This window comes from Carya illinoinensis, chromosome 15 (genome assembly GCF_018687715.1).
Source record: "Carya illinoinensis cultivar Pawnee chromosome 15, C.illinoinensisPawnee_v1, whole genome shotgun sequence".
Taxonomy (NCBI): Eukaryota; Viridiplantae; Streptophyta; class Magnoliopsida; order Fagales; family Juglandaceae; genus Carya; species Carya illinoinensis.
In genome coordinates this window covers 5,543,577-5,562,223 of record NC_056766.1, presented here as the reverse complement: position 1 = coordinate 5,562,223, position 18,647 = coordinate 5,543,577, and the positions used below count along the sequence as shown (strand labels likewise).

General features: G+C 35.2%; 2 protein-coding genes and 1 pseudogene across 2 annotated transcripts; 1 reads left to right on the top strand and 2 right to left on the bottom strand.

Annotated features, from left to right (window-relative positions):
- The first annotated feature begins 7,030 nt into the window (after positions 1-7,030).
- On the top strand, positions 7,031-8,541 carry LOC122296583 (1-aminocyclopropane-1-carboxylate oxidase 5-like). The gene is made up of 2 exons (XM_043106386.1): positions 7,031-7,034; positions 7,481-8,541. Exons 1-2 carry the CDS (start codon positions 7,031-7,033, stop codon positions 8,116-8,118), a joined length of 642 nt encoding a protein of 213 aa, XP_042962320.1. The 3' UTR covers positions 8,119-8,541.
- Positions 8,542-15,290, bottom strand: LOC122296437 (annotated as a pseudogene).
- On the bottom strand, positions 12,501-14,621 carry LOC122296582 (putative pentatricopeptide repeat-containing protein At3g25970). The gene has a single exon (XM_043106385.1). The coding sequence runs from the start codon at positions 14,619-14,621 to the stop codon at positions 12,501-12,503; it is 2,121 nt and encodes a 706-aa protein (XP_042962319.1).
- Positions 15,291-18,647: the final 3,357 nt, after the last annotated feature.

The following is an 18,647-nucleotide window of genomic DNA, read 5'->3' as shown; positions in this document are numbered from 1 at the left end:
TGCTATTTATGACTTGGTGAGTTTTGGGACTCGCTACTCTTCCTCTATTGTTGCTTTTTCTCAGCGGCTACAAGCCAAAAATCATGAAGTTGAAAAGCTCAAAGAACAAATTGTTGTACTTCAACGAATTGTTCAAGAGTCTCACACAAGGGAATGAATCATTCGGCAGAAGAATAAACAGTTGAAATCTTTATTAGATTCTTCATTCCGCTTGCCGGTTCCCATGGATAAGAATGACATGATATTGTATGAAGAGAATGAGCGTCTCAGACATAAGGCTAAGAATCTCAAGTTTATGTAAAAGTATTTAAAAAATCTATCTCTATTTTTATTGACTCTAGTCTATCTTTTAAGAGATATTCATAGCATGCATCATACCTATTTCTCTTCTGATCATACATAATCTATCTTCTGGTAAAGGCTTTGTGAAAATATCTGCTAACTGATCGTGTGTGTTTGTGAATTCTAGTACTATATCGCCTTTCTGCACATGATCTCGAAGAAAATAGTATCTTATTTCAATATGCTTAGTTCTAGAATGTTGTATTGGGTTCTTTGAAAGATTTATAGCACTTGTATTATCACATTTGATTGGAATGTGATTATACATGAGTTTAAAATCTTTAAGTTGTTGCTTCATGTAGAGAACTTGAGCACAACAACTACCCGCAGCAACATATTCTACCTCAGCAGTAGATAGTGCAACAGAATTTTATTTTTTACTAAACCAGGAAACTAGTGCATGACCTAAGAAATGGCATGCTCCGCTAGTGCTTTTTCGATCTATTTTACAGCCAGCATAATCTGCATCTGTGTAGCTGATTAGATCGAAAGATGTGTACTTAGGGTACCATAACCCTATGTTAATTGTACCACTAAGATATCTAAAAATGCGCTTAACTGCAATTAAATGTGATTCTTTTGGAGATGATTGAAAGCGTGCACATAAGCACACACTAAACATAATATCTGGTCTACTGGCTGTTAAATATAATAAGCTACCAATCATACCTCGATATATTTTCGAATCAACTGGCTTACCGGATTCATCTTTATCAAGTTTAGTTGATGGGCTCATTGGTGTTCCAATTTCCTTAGCATTTTCCATCCCAAACTTCTTCAGTAATTCCTTAATATATCTTGATTGGTTGATGAATGTCCCACTTTTTGCTTGCTTAATTTGCAATTTGAGAAAGAATGTAAGTTCTCCCATCATGCTCATCTCAAATTCTTCCTGCATAGTCTTAGCAAAAACTTGACACATATTTTCATTAGTAGCACCGAATATTATATCATCAACATAAATCTGAATCAAAAGAATATCATCATTTTCATATTTAATGAAAAGAGTTGTGTCGATTTTTCCTCTTGAAAAACCTTTTTCAATCAAGAAACCACTAAGTCTTTCGTACCAAGCTCTAGGAGCTTGTTTAAGTCCATATAGTGCTTTTGTGAGTTTGAAAACATTATTTGAGAAAATATGATTTTCAAAATCTGGAGGTTGCTCAACATATACCTCTTCATTTATAAAACCATTTAAGAAAACACTTTTAACATCCATTTGAAAAAATTTGAAATCTTTATAACAAGCATATGCAAGTAGCATTCGAATAGCTTATAATCTTGCGACAGGTGCATATGTCTCATCATAATCGATTCCTTCTTCTTGATTAAAACCTTGGGCTACAAGTCGAGCCTTATTTCTAGTAATGACTCCGGACTCATCTTTCTTGTTTCTAAAAACCCATTTTGTTCCAATAATAGTATGATTTTTGGGTCTAGGAACAAGTGTCCAAACATCATTTCTTTCAAATTGATTCAACTCTTCTTGCATAGTTAGAATCCAAGATTCATCAAGAAGTGCGTCATCAATATTTTTGGATTCAATTTGAGATAGAAAAGCAGTATGACTGCAAATATTTCTAAGAGATGATCGAGTACTTACACCTTGTGAAGGTTCTCCCAAAATTTGTTCCACTGGATGATCTTTCACAAATTTCCACTGTTTGGTTACATCTTGTATTAAATTTTGATGATCTTTCCTGATGGCTATATGTTGAACTTCCTCTATTGTTTTCTCTTTGTTGAGATTGAGACTTTCCGTATTATTTATACCTCATGTTTCTTCATCAATAGATTTCTTGGAGAGTGAAGAATTAGATTCATCAAATACTATATGCATAGATTCTTGTACAGTCAAAGTCTTTTTATTGAATACTCTATAAGCTTTACTATTAGTAGAATACCCGAAAAAGATACCTTCATCAGATTTTGCATCAAATTGACTTAAATTATCCCTGTCATTCAAAATAAAACATTTGCATCCAAATACATGAAAGTAACCAATGTTGGGCTTTTTCTCATTCCAAAGCTCATAGGGGGTTTTATCTAACTTAGACCTTAGCATAACTCTATTTATAACATAACATGCAGTACTTACCGCTTCGGCCCAAAAATAACTAGGCAAGTTGTTCTCATTGAGGATTGTTCTTGGCATCTCTTGAAGAGATCTATTTTTCCTCTCTACTACCCCATTTTGTTTAGGAGTTCGAGGAGCAAAAACATTATGCACAAAATCGTTTTCATCACAAAATGTTTCAATATTTTTATTAACAAACTCTTTTCCCCTATCACTTCGGATACTTGAAATAGTATAGCCCTTTTCATTTTGAATTCTCTTGCATAACTTGGTAAAAGCATTATGTGCCTCATCTTTATGAACAAAAAAGATGACCCAAGTATATCTAAAGAAATCATCAACAATAACAAATGTATAATATTTTCCTCCTAGACTTGCAACTCTATTTGATCCAAAAAGATCCATATGTATCAGTTGCAATGGTCTAGTAGTGGAAATATGTTTCTTAGTTTTAAAAGAAGTTTTTGTTTGTTTACCAAATTAACATGCATCACAAATTTTGTCTTTAAGAAAATATGTTTTTGGTAAACTTCTCACAAGATCATTTTTTGAAAGTTTGGAAATAAGTTCTATATTGGCATGACCTAGTCTTCTATGCCATAACCAACTAGTTTCATTTTGAGCTGAAAAATAAATTGCATCTTGTGGGGTAATTTCTTCAAAATCGATTGTATAAACATTGTTACTTCTAAAAGCAATAAAACAAATATTACAATCATGATCATTCAAAATAATGCATTTATCCATTTTGAAAGTAACTGTAAATCTTTTATCACATAATTGACTTATGCTCAAAAGATTATGTTTTAGACCTTCAACAAGTAGAACATCTTCAATTATGAGAGAAGATTCATTACCAATTTTACCTATTCCCACGATCTTCCATTTCGAGTTGTCTCCAAATGTCACGTGTCCTTCTTCTTTAGATCTAAGATCAAAGAACTTAGTCTTGTCTCCCGTCATGTGTCTTGAGCATCCACTATCTAAAAACCATTTGTTTTTGCTTGTGGAAGACTTCATGCATACCTATAAAAACAATTAAAATGATTTTTCTTGGTACCCAAGTTCTTTGAGTCCTTTATTTATTAGTATTAGAAGAAACAAGATTTTTAGGTACCTATATGGCCCTAATAGTCATTGTATGATTTCTTCTAATAGGACAAGTATGATAATTATGACATTTTCTATTACAAAAATTGCAAATAGCATGTGACATATATGAAAAACTTGAATGATTATAATAATATCCTTTTTTGACAAAATTATTTTTATGAAAAAAATTTTGAATATTAGTCTTTGATGTAGAATGATTATCAAAAAATTTTTTATAAGGTTTGTATTTTACTTTTGGCATATAACAAAATGAGCACACTTTCCTTTTCAAAAAATTCAAACCTAATCTTTTACTTTTTGCATATGACAAAATGAGCACACTTTACTTTTCAAATTTTTCAAACAAAATCATCTACCTTTTGTATAAGTCCAAAAAAGTATCAATAACTTTTGAAAATATTCAAATAAAACATGCAGATGTGAAAGATGACAATCAATCATCTTTAATATTTTCAAAGTTCAACCCTTTAATCAAGGCATGCACATGTAAAAGATGACAATCAATCATCTTTCAAAATTTTCAAATTTAATTTTCAAAAAAATTCATGCACATGTGAAAAATGTATTTTAATGCTTTATGATAAAATATTAATTTTGAGCATTAATCCTAATTTCGAATTTTGAAGAGATTTACAACATTACTCTATAATTTTAATGTGAACTTGTTCCCTTCTTGCTCATGCTTGTTTCCTTGATGTGCTTGACTCCATTGTATAGACAACTTGAGTTTGAGACTTCTTTATTCTTTGAATTCATTTGTTATCATCAAAATCCATGTGTAAATATATAATTACACAAAACTTGAAATCTTGAGTTCAACAATCTCCCATTTTTAATGATGACAAATATTTGATAGAACCTGAAAGCTGTATTAATACTTAAGATCCCCCTAAAAATGTGCGTTAGTTTTTCAAGCAAAAGTATAAATATAATTCCAAGCATATATAATAAGTTTAGCAATTCAAACAATGTTAATTAAGTGCTAAGCTCTTCTTTGGCTTTCCTTCTTCTTCTCCTCTTTTCAATGTGTACTCATGGGTGATAAGTGACCCGATGAGTTCATTGACTTCGAGCTTCTTGAGGTCTCTAACTTGAAGAATCGCTGTAACTTTTGATTCCCAACGTTTTGGTAAAGAGTTGAGAATTTTTCTTACTATCTCCACCTTGAAATAAACTTTGCCAAGAGCTGTCAAGCTGTTTATGATGTTAGTAAAACGAGTGTGCATACTAGAAATAGATTCATCATCATTCATCTTAAACATTTCATATTCATGAGTAAGAATATAAATTTTTGATTCCTTGACTTGCGAAGTTCCTTCATAAGTAACTTCCAAATTATCCCAAATTTCTTTTGCCGTAGCGCAATTCATTATTCTATTAAATTCATTTCCATTAAGAGCATTATATAATAAATTCATAGCAGTTAAATTTAAAGTATAAAGTCTATCGTCTTCACGATCAAACTCTTCTTCTTCCTTTTTGACCTTTACTCCATCAACCACTTTTGTTGGAATATAAAGTCCATCTACAATACATTTCCAGATTTCTCTACCTTGAGCTTGAAGAAATATTCTCATTCTAACTTTCCAGAATGAGTAATTATCTCCACAAAAGAGTGGAGGCCGACTGCTAGATTGACTTTCACCAAATGAAGCTGCAATGTTAGCCATAAGATCTTAACTCAAAAGATAGTTAATCTTATAATAGAGCTCTTAGCTCTGATACCAATACCCGAATGTATCTTGTCTAGAAGTTAACTCAATAAAACATCCCCGTGTGGGGTCCAGTATTAAAAAATAAGAAACATATATCTTCATAAAAAAAAAAAAAAAACCAAACTACCCAGAGACTACTAAACGTCGGCCCCTCCCTCCTCAGAAATACTCAGCTCCTCAGTAGATTCGTCTGTACCTGAACGTTTAAAACATAAACACAAAGTGAGTCTAATACTCAGTAAGCAATACACCATACTGTTAACTTACTAAGCATATAGTACTTTCTTTTGAAAACATGCATCCATAAACCAATACTAATTCTGACAGTACTTCTATACATATACTTTCTTTATAACATCATGCATACACTTACTTTTTACTATCATGCATATACCTACTTCATACTTTCATACAAAATCTTTATTTCTTATTTTCATACATACTTATATATCATATCTTCATGCATACACTTCATTTAATCTTTCACTTTCTTGTGACCAACACACTATTACGCCCCGTGTGTTGGGGTTAGCGGTCCTATTAGACCTGGATTCCACCCGTGGCCACAGGTTAGGAACCCCTTTCTGTCAGGGAGCAGCACTGGGTGCACTACCAGTACTACTTACCCGGTATTGCAATCTGCCCATTTCTTTGATATCATTTCCTTTCATGTGGCCATTACATATTTTCATACATTAATTCATTCCTTTTCTTTCTTTGAAATCAACATTTTCAATATCTTCCTTAGTCCGATGAATATGATTTTATTTTGAAAAAATAGCATTTTATGTCATGCTTACATATAAATAAAATCTTAGTTATTTCAAGAAGCATGTATAAAAATTTTATGACTTAGGGTCTACATGCATGCATTACCATATACACATATAATCAATTATAATCGATAGGATACTTAACAGGGGCTACCAAGAAAGGCTTGTACATAATATAAACTCATTTATTCTTTAATTAGATGATCGTTTGGAAAGAGATAGAGATATATTCTTCCACAGGAGAACTTGGCGTGGGCGCATGGTCATAGCTACTTACCTCGATCCGCTGCAATCCCTTTAACTTCAGAAAATCCTAATCCAATAAATAACAAAAGTGTTAAAACTCATCTAACATCTTTTAGATCCCCTTTTAACGATGGCTAAAATATTATAAATCTGACGTCGTTTTCTACCCTTAATGTTACTTCAATTAACTACCCTCTCGACAAATCCTTACAAGAGTAACATAAGAAGATAGTTAATTTAGTTAACATAACATCAAAACAACTCAATATATGCATTTAATCACTTAAAACAGAACATAATTATATATATACACAAAAGAGAACATCAAAACAGCCCTATATACGTAATTAATCCCTTAAAACATAGCATATATGTAGATATACAAAACATAATATCAAAACAGCCCTATATATAATTAATCCCTTAAAACAGAGCATATATGTAGATATACAAAACATAACATCAAAACAGCCCTATATAAATACTTAATCCCTTAAAATAGAGTATATATGTATATATATAAAACATAACATCAAAACATAAGCTAAACAATTTAGTTAGCTTCCAAAATCACATTAAATCACATTAAACAATTTACCTTAAGCTCCTAGATTCTTTCAAGAGGTGAAGTGAAGGTCCAAAGCTTGAAGAAAAATTAGAGGAGTTTGATTTCTTGAAGAGGAGAAGAAAAGAGGGAAGTGGCGTTGGCTAGCATGGAAAGAGAGATGAATAAGACTTGTTCTTTATTTGTTAGGTGTAGACCGATGGGTTTGAAGGGGTTCATTTGTTAGGTGTAGACCAATGGATTTGAAGGAAAATTCTTCATCTATTAGGTGTAGACCGATGGGTTTGAAGGGAAATTCTTCATCTATTAGGTGTAGATCGATGGGTTTGAAAAGGAAATTCTTCATTTGTTATGTGTAGACCGACGGTTCATAAGAGAAGAAGGCTTAGTTAAATTTTTTGTCATTAAAAACTTAAGGAAATTGAGGGTTATGATTAGATTTAGGAAGATAACTATTCCAATTACCAATCCAATGGTGGGAATCATTTGTGCTCTTTCATAAATAATAAAAATTTAGGATTTAAGGAGAAAATACTATAAGGCCTTAAAAATCATGTACTTAATTTATTTTAACAACTCACATAAAAGTAAAAACACACCCATCTAAATAAAATAATAAAAATCTTTACATAAACATATTTAACTTAAGGAATAAAATCAAATGACGTAAATATTCACATAGTAAGACTAGGGTATTACACTGAATACCGAGCAGAACTGAAAAAATTGGGCATGAAGGTCATGGAAGTGATGGATGAGAATTTGGGGTTACCCAACGGATTCGTCAAGAAAGCATTTGATGGTGAAGAAGGCAGTGCCTTCTTTGGCGCCAAGGCAAGCCACTATCCCCCATGTCCAAATCCAGAGCTGGTGAATGGTCTCCAAGCTCACACCAATGCTGGAGGCGTCATCCTACTTTTCCAAGATGACAAGGTGGGAGGTCTTCAAATCCTCAAAGATCATGGTAAATGGACCGATGTTCAGCCATTGCCAAATGCCATTGTCATCAACACTGGAGATCAGATTGAGGTCTTGAGCGATGGTCGATATAAGAGTGTCTGGCACCGAGTTTTGGCCACACCAGATGGAAACAGAAGATCAATTGCTTCATTTTACAATCCCTGCCTTAAAGCCACCATATCCCCTGCACCTCAGCTGGTGGAGAATCTTAAGAAAGAGGTGGATCAAGCTTACCCCAAGTTTGTGTTTGGTGACTATATGTCTGTGTATGCTGAGCAGAAGTTCCTCCCAAAGGAACCAAGGTTCCAAGCTGTGAGGGCCATGTAAGAAGCAAAAACATTAATCTTCCCACAAAATTACATACATGATATAAAATATATATGGACTTTTTTTCCTTTTTTATTTTATTATGGGCTTAGTGATGAAGATTTGCCAACAGGTAAAGGATACCACTGGCTGCTTGTCTTCTCTGTACGCTCGCTGAGGTAGGACAGAAAGCTAATGTGGGTATTAGTGTGTTTGTTTACGATTGCTAGCTGTTTTTCTTTCTTGTTATGTAATAATGAGATGCATAAATCCACATGCCATGGTCTGCTTTGTATAATATAATTATATAAATTGAGCTTTTGGGTAGTTTCTTTTTCTTGCTACAGATGATGGGATGCTAAAATGATCACCATCTTAATGTCGTTTTCTTTCATTAGCAATAATATAAAAGGACTGACCGTAAATACAGTTCTTTTGAGTATATTAATCTTCAAAACAAAATCCATATTAAAATCCATATTAACTGGAAATAAGCAACATCAGAATCCATTACAAGAGAGATTGGGAAATATCCCCTCAAAGAGATATTAGGGCACATGGACATGGGAAAGGGCACATGGACATGGGAAAGGGTGAGACCTGTCTCATTCAATCAAAGTTACAACAAAATCCCATTCCAACACCACTATAGGTGTGATCTTCCACACCATTTCTCCGAAGAGTATAAATTGAAAATGTATAAAAAAAACCTCTCTGACATTCCTAGAGGGTATAGAAACCCAACCCTCATGTACAGATAAGATGCAGCACTGCAAAATTCCTCCGAAGTACCCAATGACAGAATTTCAGTGAACAAAACCTGCAGTAAAAAGTATCTAAGAATTAAACAATCTTGCAGAAAAACACTATTTCCCAATAAACAAACTTGTAGTACCTGGCTCAAAGCTACTCTACAAGCTTTCCAGAATAACAATCAATTACTTTTCATTTTGCCTTTGTTTTCTTGGAAGATCCCTTCTTTGAAGATGAAGATCCCTTCTTTAAGGACTTCTTATGAGGTTTTAAATTTGGTTTCAACTTGCTTGAGGTTGGTGAAGACTTCCCTTTCTGGTTCTTTCGCTTCTCTTTTTTCACGTTGTACATGGTGACAGCCTAGATCCCAAGCATTACATGTCCATATGATAAGCAAACCTTCATTTGACTAACAGAGTTGAAGATCTAAACTACCAAGGGAATATTAACCTCGAATGGCTAAAGATTACCTTATCTACATTGAGTATCTCGTGGGAATTCTTAGAGATTAGCTTGTTCAGAACTTTCTCAGTTTGCTCCTTCTCTTGTGAGCCTATCCCTTTGCCTTCCACAACAGGTAGGAACTAAAAGGACATATAGAAGATGTTGAACCACTCCATTACCGAGTACAACTTCTGGTGGAGAAGCATTTTCAGGTAAAGTTTACAAACCTTGCGATATTTCCCTTTATGTTGTGCAGGCTTTTCTCCGGGCAATTTCTTGTCAAACTTCCCACCACTGGCTGTTGCACTTGCTGCTATTCCTGCAACATTCACTAGTTCATCTTTAGTGACTTTCTTGGGTGCAGTCTGGGTTCCTGTTATAGGCAACGCTGTGGCAGCTAGTTGGACATGGCTGCAGAAAAAGTTTCCTCAGGGTCCAGTGTTGCAATACAAGAAACAGAAAGATAATAAGAAAACACAACATAAAAGCCTATTTGACCAAAGTAACTAAGCCAAGAACTTCTCCTACAGCATTGTCAAGATGACAAAAGCCAAAAGCCAACGAGATATATATTATGGGCAAGAGAAGGAAGACTGGGCTGACAATGACTAGATACATGAGAACTTGGGATAGTCCTGACTAAGTCAAGACGAAGGATCAATTGGGATAGTTAGGCCATCAGAATGGACAAGAAACAGGGTTTTCAGATTGATACTCCACAAGGTCCAGTAAGTTCTTCTGGAATAGTTGGGAAAAGGATTTATGGTGTTCAGTGGAGGTGATCTAGGGCATTCCATCATAATACTGAAGAATAATTGCATTGTCTTATGTGGGTTGTAAGTGTAACCAATACAGTGACATGGAAGCAACGAAAATTCGGCTACTCATCAAAGAAATTTTCTTGAAAAGGCCGACAACTAGACCATAACCACCAATAACATTGGAGATTGCATGATCACTGATTCACTCTTAAATTGCGAAGGTGAAAGCACCATTTGTATCTAGGGGAGTCCAGCAATGGAAAAGAGGAGTGGCAAGGGGTAAATCAAAGGAAATTACTTGTACCAACTAAGAAAATATATATACTTTCAGATGTGTAGAAAGGTTATAAAATGGAAAACCTTGGTAAAGCACCAACTTTTGCCGCTTGTTTCAAGTTCTGCAGCCGATTTTTATCTTGCTTTTCAACACGTTTCCTTTTATCTGCTTGCCTTTTAGCAAAAGGATCCTCCCCTGGTTCTACAAAAAGGTGATTACCATGTCATAACCCAAGAATGTGATATGATATTTTGATGCTTGTAAATTAGTGGATAAAAGATTATTGCTTTATAGTTATGATATCACAATTAGATATTAAGTAATTTTTAATTTTTTTACTTATAAAAAAAGTATTGTAATTATTTTCACCATTTAGATAAAAAAAAAAAAAAACAAAGGGTACCAATAGAAGGCCATTAATTGCAATAAATGATTCTTTAACACACAGGTCTTGTTGAATTATTTACCATCAGTTATCTTGGCCTCAATGATTGGTATATTTTCCTCATCATTTGCCCGATCATATCCATAATGACGTTTCCAAGTACCAGTTGGCTCATTATATGATATCTTGTCTTTCTTGTGCTTCTTTATACCTGCAAGGTATCTCAAAAATTCATAACCAAGGACATCAAAACTTACCCATAATAGATCACATAATTGATAACCCATATAGGTTGCATGTGATTATAAAGATGCTAACCTCTCGCTTTGGCAAACAGTTCCCATTTTGTAGGAGGTTTAGGCTTTGGAAGCTGAAAATACAATGTATTTGAGATAATCAATCGAGTGTATATGCTATATATACACAATTAGGAACTGAATGGCCATTGTACAATTTAGTTCTCAAAAATGAGATGATGAACAAATACAGATTCCTCTACTAGGAATAAGCATCTACTCATACTTTAAGTTGCAGAAGTAGTTTCCTTCAGTGGTCATGAAGCTTCCTAAGCTACCAAACCATGAGCCATTAACACATATCCACCTCTCTCTCAAAATAGTTGCCATCAAAAACCTTGTTCACCAACTAGCAAGTTGCAAAAGCTACTCTAATATAGTGTATTTCGGTAACACAAATCCAACAAGGTAGAAAGTTCTAACAATGCCAATTATAAGCCATCTTACTTATATACGAACTACAGATTGCTTATGAAAAAAAGTTATGATCTATGCTTTCTCACGTTCAGCCCAACCGAAGAATGCACAGAAACGGTATCAATTACATGGTATAGATGCAGTACGGATATACGAAATACATATATCTGGAAGACAAAATAGAGATATATATATAAATAAAAGGAAGAACTCACAGGCTTCTCTCTGGGCAGTCTTGTGGTTGGTGGGGGCAACTTGAACAGGGGACCATCTACGTCCACAAGGTAAGTTGAACAGAGTATTTGCAATGGCTTGAACTAACTCAGTGCCCTTCTCTAGACATTCCTTCACTAACTCCTCTCTATGATGATTGCAAATATTAATTTTTTGACAAGTATAATAGGTAAAATATTAATTAAAAACATATATATAAAATTCCCGACTCAGACCAAAGACGCAACGTTCCACACAGAATGATGATCTGAAAAATAAAAAACTTTGCAGAATTCTAAAAAATGTAAGATAAAAAGGGTTATCACCACATAGAGGTTAAATAACTTTTCCTAATATCCATGTGCACATTATTTGAGGCATTAAGCACGAGGTAATAGATTTCAATATCGTCATGTGAATACAGAAGCTTCTTTCCTTAAAACCTAACCTGGATGAAGGTAGGGAGGGAAATTGGTGGTGAGGATTGAAGGCAAAGAGATTGCCAAGGTCAATCTCAAACTGTGACATCTCCATCTCCGACCACTTCTTCCTTGGCGTGCTGTTTGGTTTAGCTATGCAGCTCAGCAACTAAATCAGAGCCCTACAATGAAAACAAGCAGCAACTAAATCAGAACACTAATGGAGAGAATTTTATTTTTTATTTTTTTATTTTTTGTCAAAGTTAAAAAGAGTAAATTTATTGTGAGAAAATGCCATCAAAAGAAGTTCCCACTGTTGAACTCTAAGCTCCAAAATTTGGACTTGGAATGATCTTTTTTCAAATAAAACACGAATTAGTATCTTCTGAACTACAACTTGTCTACCATTAGTCACAGCAGCTAACCCAAACAAAGTGTTCAATCAATACACTCATCCACCTGATCAACATCATGCATCAAAACCTTTGAACTAGTAACAAAACCCAAGCTCTTGATTTCTTCCATTAGTCCACCCAATGCAAGGTATATCTCTTCACAATGGGAGTGGGAATGATCTTCTGCATTAAAAGCATGCACCTTATTGTGAACTTCTATCCAACTCCAACCAGGGACTTTTTTCACCCCATTTTCTCTCATAAGCCTAGTCATGCTAGCCTTTGCATCCCACCGCCTAAGACGCCCATACATATTCGAGAGAAGAACATAAGTGCAGTGCTCTTCAGGCTCTATCTGTAGCAAAAGGCTTGCTACCTGAGTAGCTAATTCAATGTCACCACAAATCCTACAGGCCCCAAGTAAAGTCTTCCATACCATTGCATCAGGTTCAAAAGGCATTGCCTCAATCAAAGCTTTTGCCTCACTGAGACACCCAGCACGCCCATATAGATCAACCCCACAGGCATAATGCTCCATTCTCGGTGGAATCCCATATTCTGATTCCATAGATTTCAGAAACCTGCATCCTTCCTCTAGCAAGCCAATATGGCTACATGCACTTAGGATTGCAACAAATGTTATATGATCAGGTTTCACCCTACTCTCTTTCATTAGGTAGAAGAGGTCAAGTGCAACATTTCCCTGCCCATGTTGTGCATACCCAAAAATGATCGAATTCCAAGTGATTGAGCTGTCTTTGGGAGTGCCCTCAAAGGATTTCCTAGCATCTTCAATGACCCCACACTTGGAATACATGAAGATCAATGAGCTTGCAACAAACTCATTGGACTCGAATCCTGACTTAAGTGCCAAGACATGAACCTGTTGACCCAATTGGAGGGTTGCTATATCTGAGCAAGATCTAAGAACAGCTGAAAAGGTATAGTGATCAATGTCTTCTACCACAGATCTCATGTGTCCAAAGAATTTCAAGGCATCTTCACTCAAGCCAATTTGCGAAAGTCCAGTCAAAATAGAATTCCAAGAAACACGGTCCTTGGACTCCATGGCTTGAAAAATGAGCAATGCTTCTTCCATGGATCTGTTATTTGATTTGAGATACATGGCTATTAATGCATTAGATATCGGTACTGATTGTTCCAGTCCCCTTTTTATTACCAATCCATGCAAGGATTTCCCATGGCGTTTATGTGCTCCATCAACACAAGCACTAATGACACTAGTGTAAGTATAGATGTCTGGATCAAACCCAAGCCATTGCATATCTATGAAGAGTTTAAATGCAAGTTCTTCTTTATTGTGTACAAGGTAAGAAGAGAGCATGGAATTCCATGTCACCAAATCCCGGTTGCCAACAGCACCATCAAATACTCTTTTGGCATCTTCAATGGACCCACATTCAGAATATGAAGTGATTAAGGCATTGCATACAGTATTGTCAAATGCCCACCTGTGTTTTATGATTTTACCATGAATCTGCATTGCTAACATGTAAAACTCAGTATTATCGAGCAATGTCAAAAGCGGAGCAAATGTGCCATCTTCAAGTTCCACATGCTCCCGCTCCATGCAATCTAACAGCCAAAATGCAGTCCCAGGATCACCCACCAGCACATAACCAGCTATCAGCGCATTCCATGAAACTGAGTTACGCTCCGGTATGCACTGAAACACCACATATGCATCCTCAACTCTCCCGCACTTCGCATACATGTCCAAAAGTGCACTACCTGAATAAACATTTGCAGCATAGCCCATCTTGACTATCATCGAATGCACTTGCTCCCCAATATCAAGCCGATAAGCAGAAGCAACCCCCTTGAGTATGCTTCCAAATGTATACCCATCAAAATCAAAGCCACATATCTTCATGGTTCTTAGAATCTCGAACGCAGTCTCGAAATTCCCACAACGTACATACCCAGCGATCATTGTATTCCAAGAAACAGTGTCTCTGCGGGGCATTTCCACGAACAACGTGCGGGCAAAACATAACTCTCTGGATTTCGCATACAAACTTAGAATATTGTTCGCGGTGTAGATGTCAGCGATGGCACCTGATTTGATTGCCCGACAATGGATTTCTAAAACCTTGAACAGAGTAAACGCAGAGCTCTCGATGAGAGAGTGGAATGGCCTCATTCATTAGCATAGATAAAGAGGCAGAAATCTACAATTTACACGAGAAACTTTACAAAGCAATATATCAAAGAACTCATTCCTTGATTGATCAGGGCTTGCCGTGAGAAGAAGCTGGGTGGTGCTTCCCGGTTGCTGCCGTGATGCTTGTGGCGGCATCCATTGCGGTGGCGGTTCCGGAGAGGGGACAAACAGAGGGTAGAGAGAGAGGGGAAAGAGGCGGACGGAGAGAAGTAAACACCGGAGGAAGAGGATCCCGGTGACAGCCTGATAGCACACGGCGGCACACGGACAGAAGAGAAGGCAGGGGCAGCGACAGAGACAGAGACAGACGGTGTGGGGCCTATCTTCTTGGACGGCGGGGAGAGGTGCTCGACGCAAGGGGTTCTGAGGTTTGGTGTCGGGGTCTGAACCGGGAAGAACAGTGCAGCACAGACCGACGGAAACTGAGGGCGGGCGATGTGGGTGGCCGACAGGAAACGGGATTGCAGAGAAGTGAGAGAGAGAGAGAGAGGGAGAGAGACACTTGACAGAGAGAGAAAGACGGCAGATTGAAGTACTTACTGGCGGCCTTAAGTCGAACGGCAGACAGAAGACGGCGACGGCACGGCGTTTCTGGTTGGGTTGGTGTCACACTTCGAAGGGCGGTACAGTTCGAGACAGAGAACTGAGGGAGTTGGGTTCTGTCGTCTGATGAGGAAGCGGACTTCTGGGCTGGGCTTGTACACAGGCCGACGATTGACAAGTGATGGCTGTTTTATAAATTGAGTCCATGTTATTTGCAGTAGGTCCAAGTATGTTGTCAAGTCCAGTTAATTTTTATGTTTTTAGTTCAATGGGCTAGTCAGCCCAACATCAGATGTTATCTATTTTGTCACGTAGCGTCTGGAAGGGGAATATGTTTGTTAAGTTGCAGTATGTCAGCCCTATAGGAGGCACATAGTAAAGGAAACTTATGCAAAATCTGAATGAAAACAATTACTCTCTTTTCCTTTTCTTTTTTTGGAGGCACTCACCCTTAAAGTGAGCTAACCCTTTCCATTTTTATCTATCATGCAATCTACTTTACAAAAATTACATTGTCCATTTACAGATCTTTCACATAACTTTTATTAAAATTTGAACTGAATATAAGAGTGTTACAATTGGCTATAGAGAGAGAAATAGAGAAACAGGGGGAGTAAGATATAGACTGAGAAATAGAGGTGTCGGAGAGGGAAGGAGGGGAAGGGGATTTAGGGTTTGGGGATGAATGGTAAAACAACGCCGTTGTTTAGGTAGTGGGCCGGGCTTCTATTAAGGGTTTTTGGGCTCTAACTGGGGTTGGGCTTCACAACATTAATAGAATTTGATGTATCATCACTCTCGATCAATAAAAGGATAGCATTGTTAGTTCCCGACTCCACGCACTATTATAGTTCTCCGTGTTCCTCTACAACCATAGGCCCAAAAGAGTAATATGTGATGCTAGATATAGTTCTAGTAAATATAAGTTTCATGCACTCCATTTAAAAAAAGTAGACCCCACTATTAAAAAATATTTTTTTATGTATGTCTCATATTTATCTATTTTTTTTTCAAATAAATATATAAGGGTTTACACACCTTAAAACTACAAATATCATTTCTCCAATGATCAAGACAAATAGGCATCCAGCATCCAACAAAGTATCCTTTACAAGACTGAACAAAGTGTCCTTAAAAGTAAAAAAGACTCTAGGTTGTAATTATATATGTATGTGTATACATATACATATATATATATATAGTCACATGCAAATTGAAATTCAAAGCACATGCTTGGATTTGGTCAGCACATCATGCATTGGTATACGTACTTTCTTTCCCTTAAAGCAGTTTAAATTAAATTTGCCACGAGTTCATGATGGGGGGAACCATCGATCGTATGACTTCGTGAACAACGAACATACTTTTCGCTCTTTTGTTTATGAAAAATATGTAAATTAGTCCAAAAATAATATTAGATATATATAGTCTTAAATTATGCAAGTCGGCAAATCTCCCGCGTGCTCGTCTGCAAATCTCCCGCGCGCTCTGTAAATATTATTTTTCTTGCCCATGTTATTCTAATAGTCTTAGGTCATGCATGGATCATTTGAGATCAAGATCCACCAATAACAGCCATTTAATGTAGTCCGACTAGCTAATATATAGAATGCTCCAACAACCATTTTCTTAACATCCATATATGAGATCGATCCTATTAGCTAGAATAACGTTACTTGATCATCTGAAACTTACCGTGCACTGATCAGATGATCTTCTTGACATGGCACAACTTAGTTTTTATTTTCTGCATGATTTTTAGTGTTTTGGGTGGTTGTTGGAACCTCACCCCCTTCTACTTCTAACAGTACTTTCTATAATTTTGAGAGAGATGGATACATGTAAACCCGGCTTATACTATGATACTACCTAATGCTTAATTAGACACTATAGTACATGATTATATATCTCTCAAACCAAATAAGGTATATAAAGCATTTGAGGCAAATAATTGTCGAGAATTCTTATGACTTAAATAAAACTTATCATAAAAAATAAAGATAGCATTCACATGATTCAAATTAATTAGAAATATCGTTTATTCAAGAATGTACATGATGAAATATTGGAGATCAATGGTACTCATCATGTTTAAATAATATTCGAGCCATGATTTAATGATCTAGAATACTTACGTACAAAACTTTTATTTAGATCAAGTTGACGATCATGACAAATCAATCAAAATGATCGATTGATGTAATTAAAGGACTGCGAGAACATATATACTTCCAATCAATGTGTGATCTCGATCGGTATATAAATTAAGCATGCAAAATAAATAATTAATTAGTGAAATATTTGGAAAAACCATGATTAATTAGTTGTTGAATTGCATTTATTAATATTTTTATTTCTTCTAGATATTGTAATTGGGGCCCATTTGGATACTTAAAATAATATCTCAGTATATCTGTGCATAAATAATAGTGAAATAGTTTGAGTTAAGATATTTTTATTAGGTTTTGAAAAACGAGAGAGAGAAAGTTGAATAAAAATATTATAAAATAAAAAAATTAATTGAAAATAATTTTTTAATATTATTTTTATTTTAAATTTTGAAAAATTAGTGTTGTTTTTTGTGTTTTCTTTAAAAATTTGAAAAAGTTGTAATGATCATTATATATATGAAAAGATTAAAAAATTGAAATTGAAAGTGTTTTATGTTTAAAATGATGTTTGGGAATAAAATATGATCTGAGAATATCTGACAATATTTGAAAATATATCTGAGAATATTTGATAATAATCGTGATGAGTATGATCATTTAACAATATTGAAATTTAGAAAAATAAAACAATCTCCATCGATGATCAGCTAGCTACCTTGGATGCATGCATGGTCACATTTAATTAATAAAAAGACGTTATCTATTATTGAGAAATGCTGCAAGAAAACTTTACACCTCACGCCATACACATCTGCTTAATTAATATGTGATTTATTATTTTTATTTTTTTATTTTAACACACATATTTAAACATTAAGATAAAATGACAAAAATGATAAATTACATAATATTGATTAGGTGGAACTGTGTGGTATAAAGATTTCATGTTTAATTTCTCTATATTATTATATATATAACCTAATTTCATAATCAATATTACCAAACTCCATTAACGGTTGCCATGGGTAGTTATATACGTTACCAATTAATAACGAACGATGCCTTCAATTTAATAAAATATATAAATATATATATATATATATATATATATATATATTACCAATGATTGCAACGAGATCATTAATTAGTTAAATAAATAAAATAAAATAAAAAGTAGTGAATGACAAAGACCACGAACCAAATGATCTAGAGATCGATGTGCAGTCCCCCAGGCCATTTATTCGTCACCCTCATGATCAAATACCCTCTCAGAGACACAATTACTCAGCACCATGTGTATGTGTACATGAGAGTAGTGGGTGAGATCAGGTAGAGTGATCAAAGATCTTCA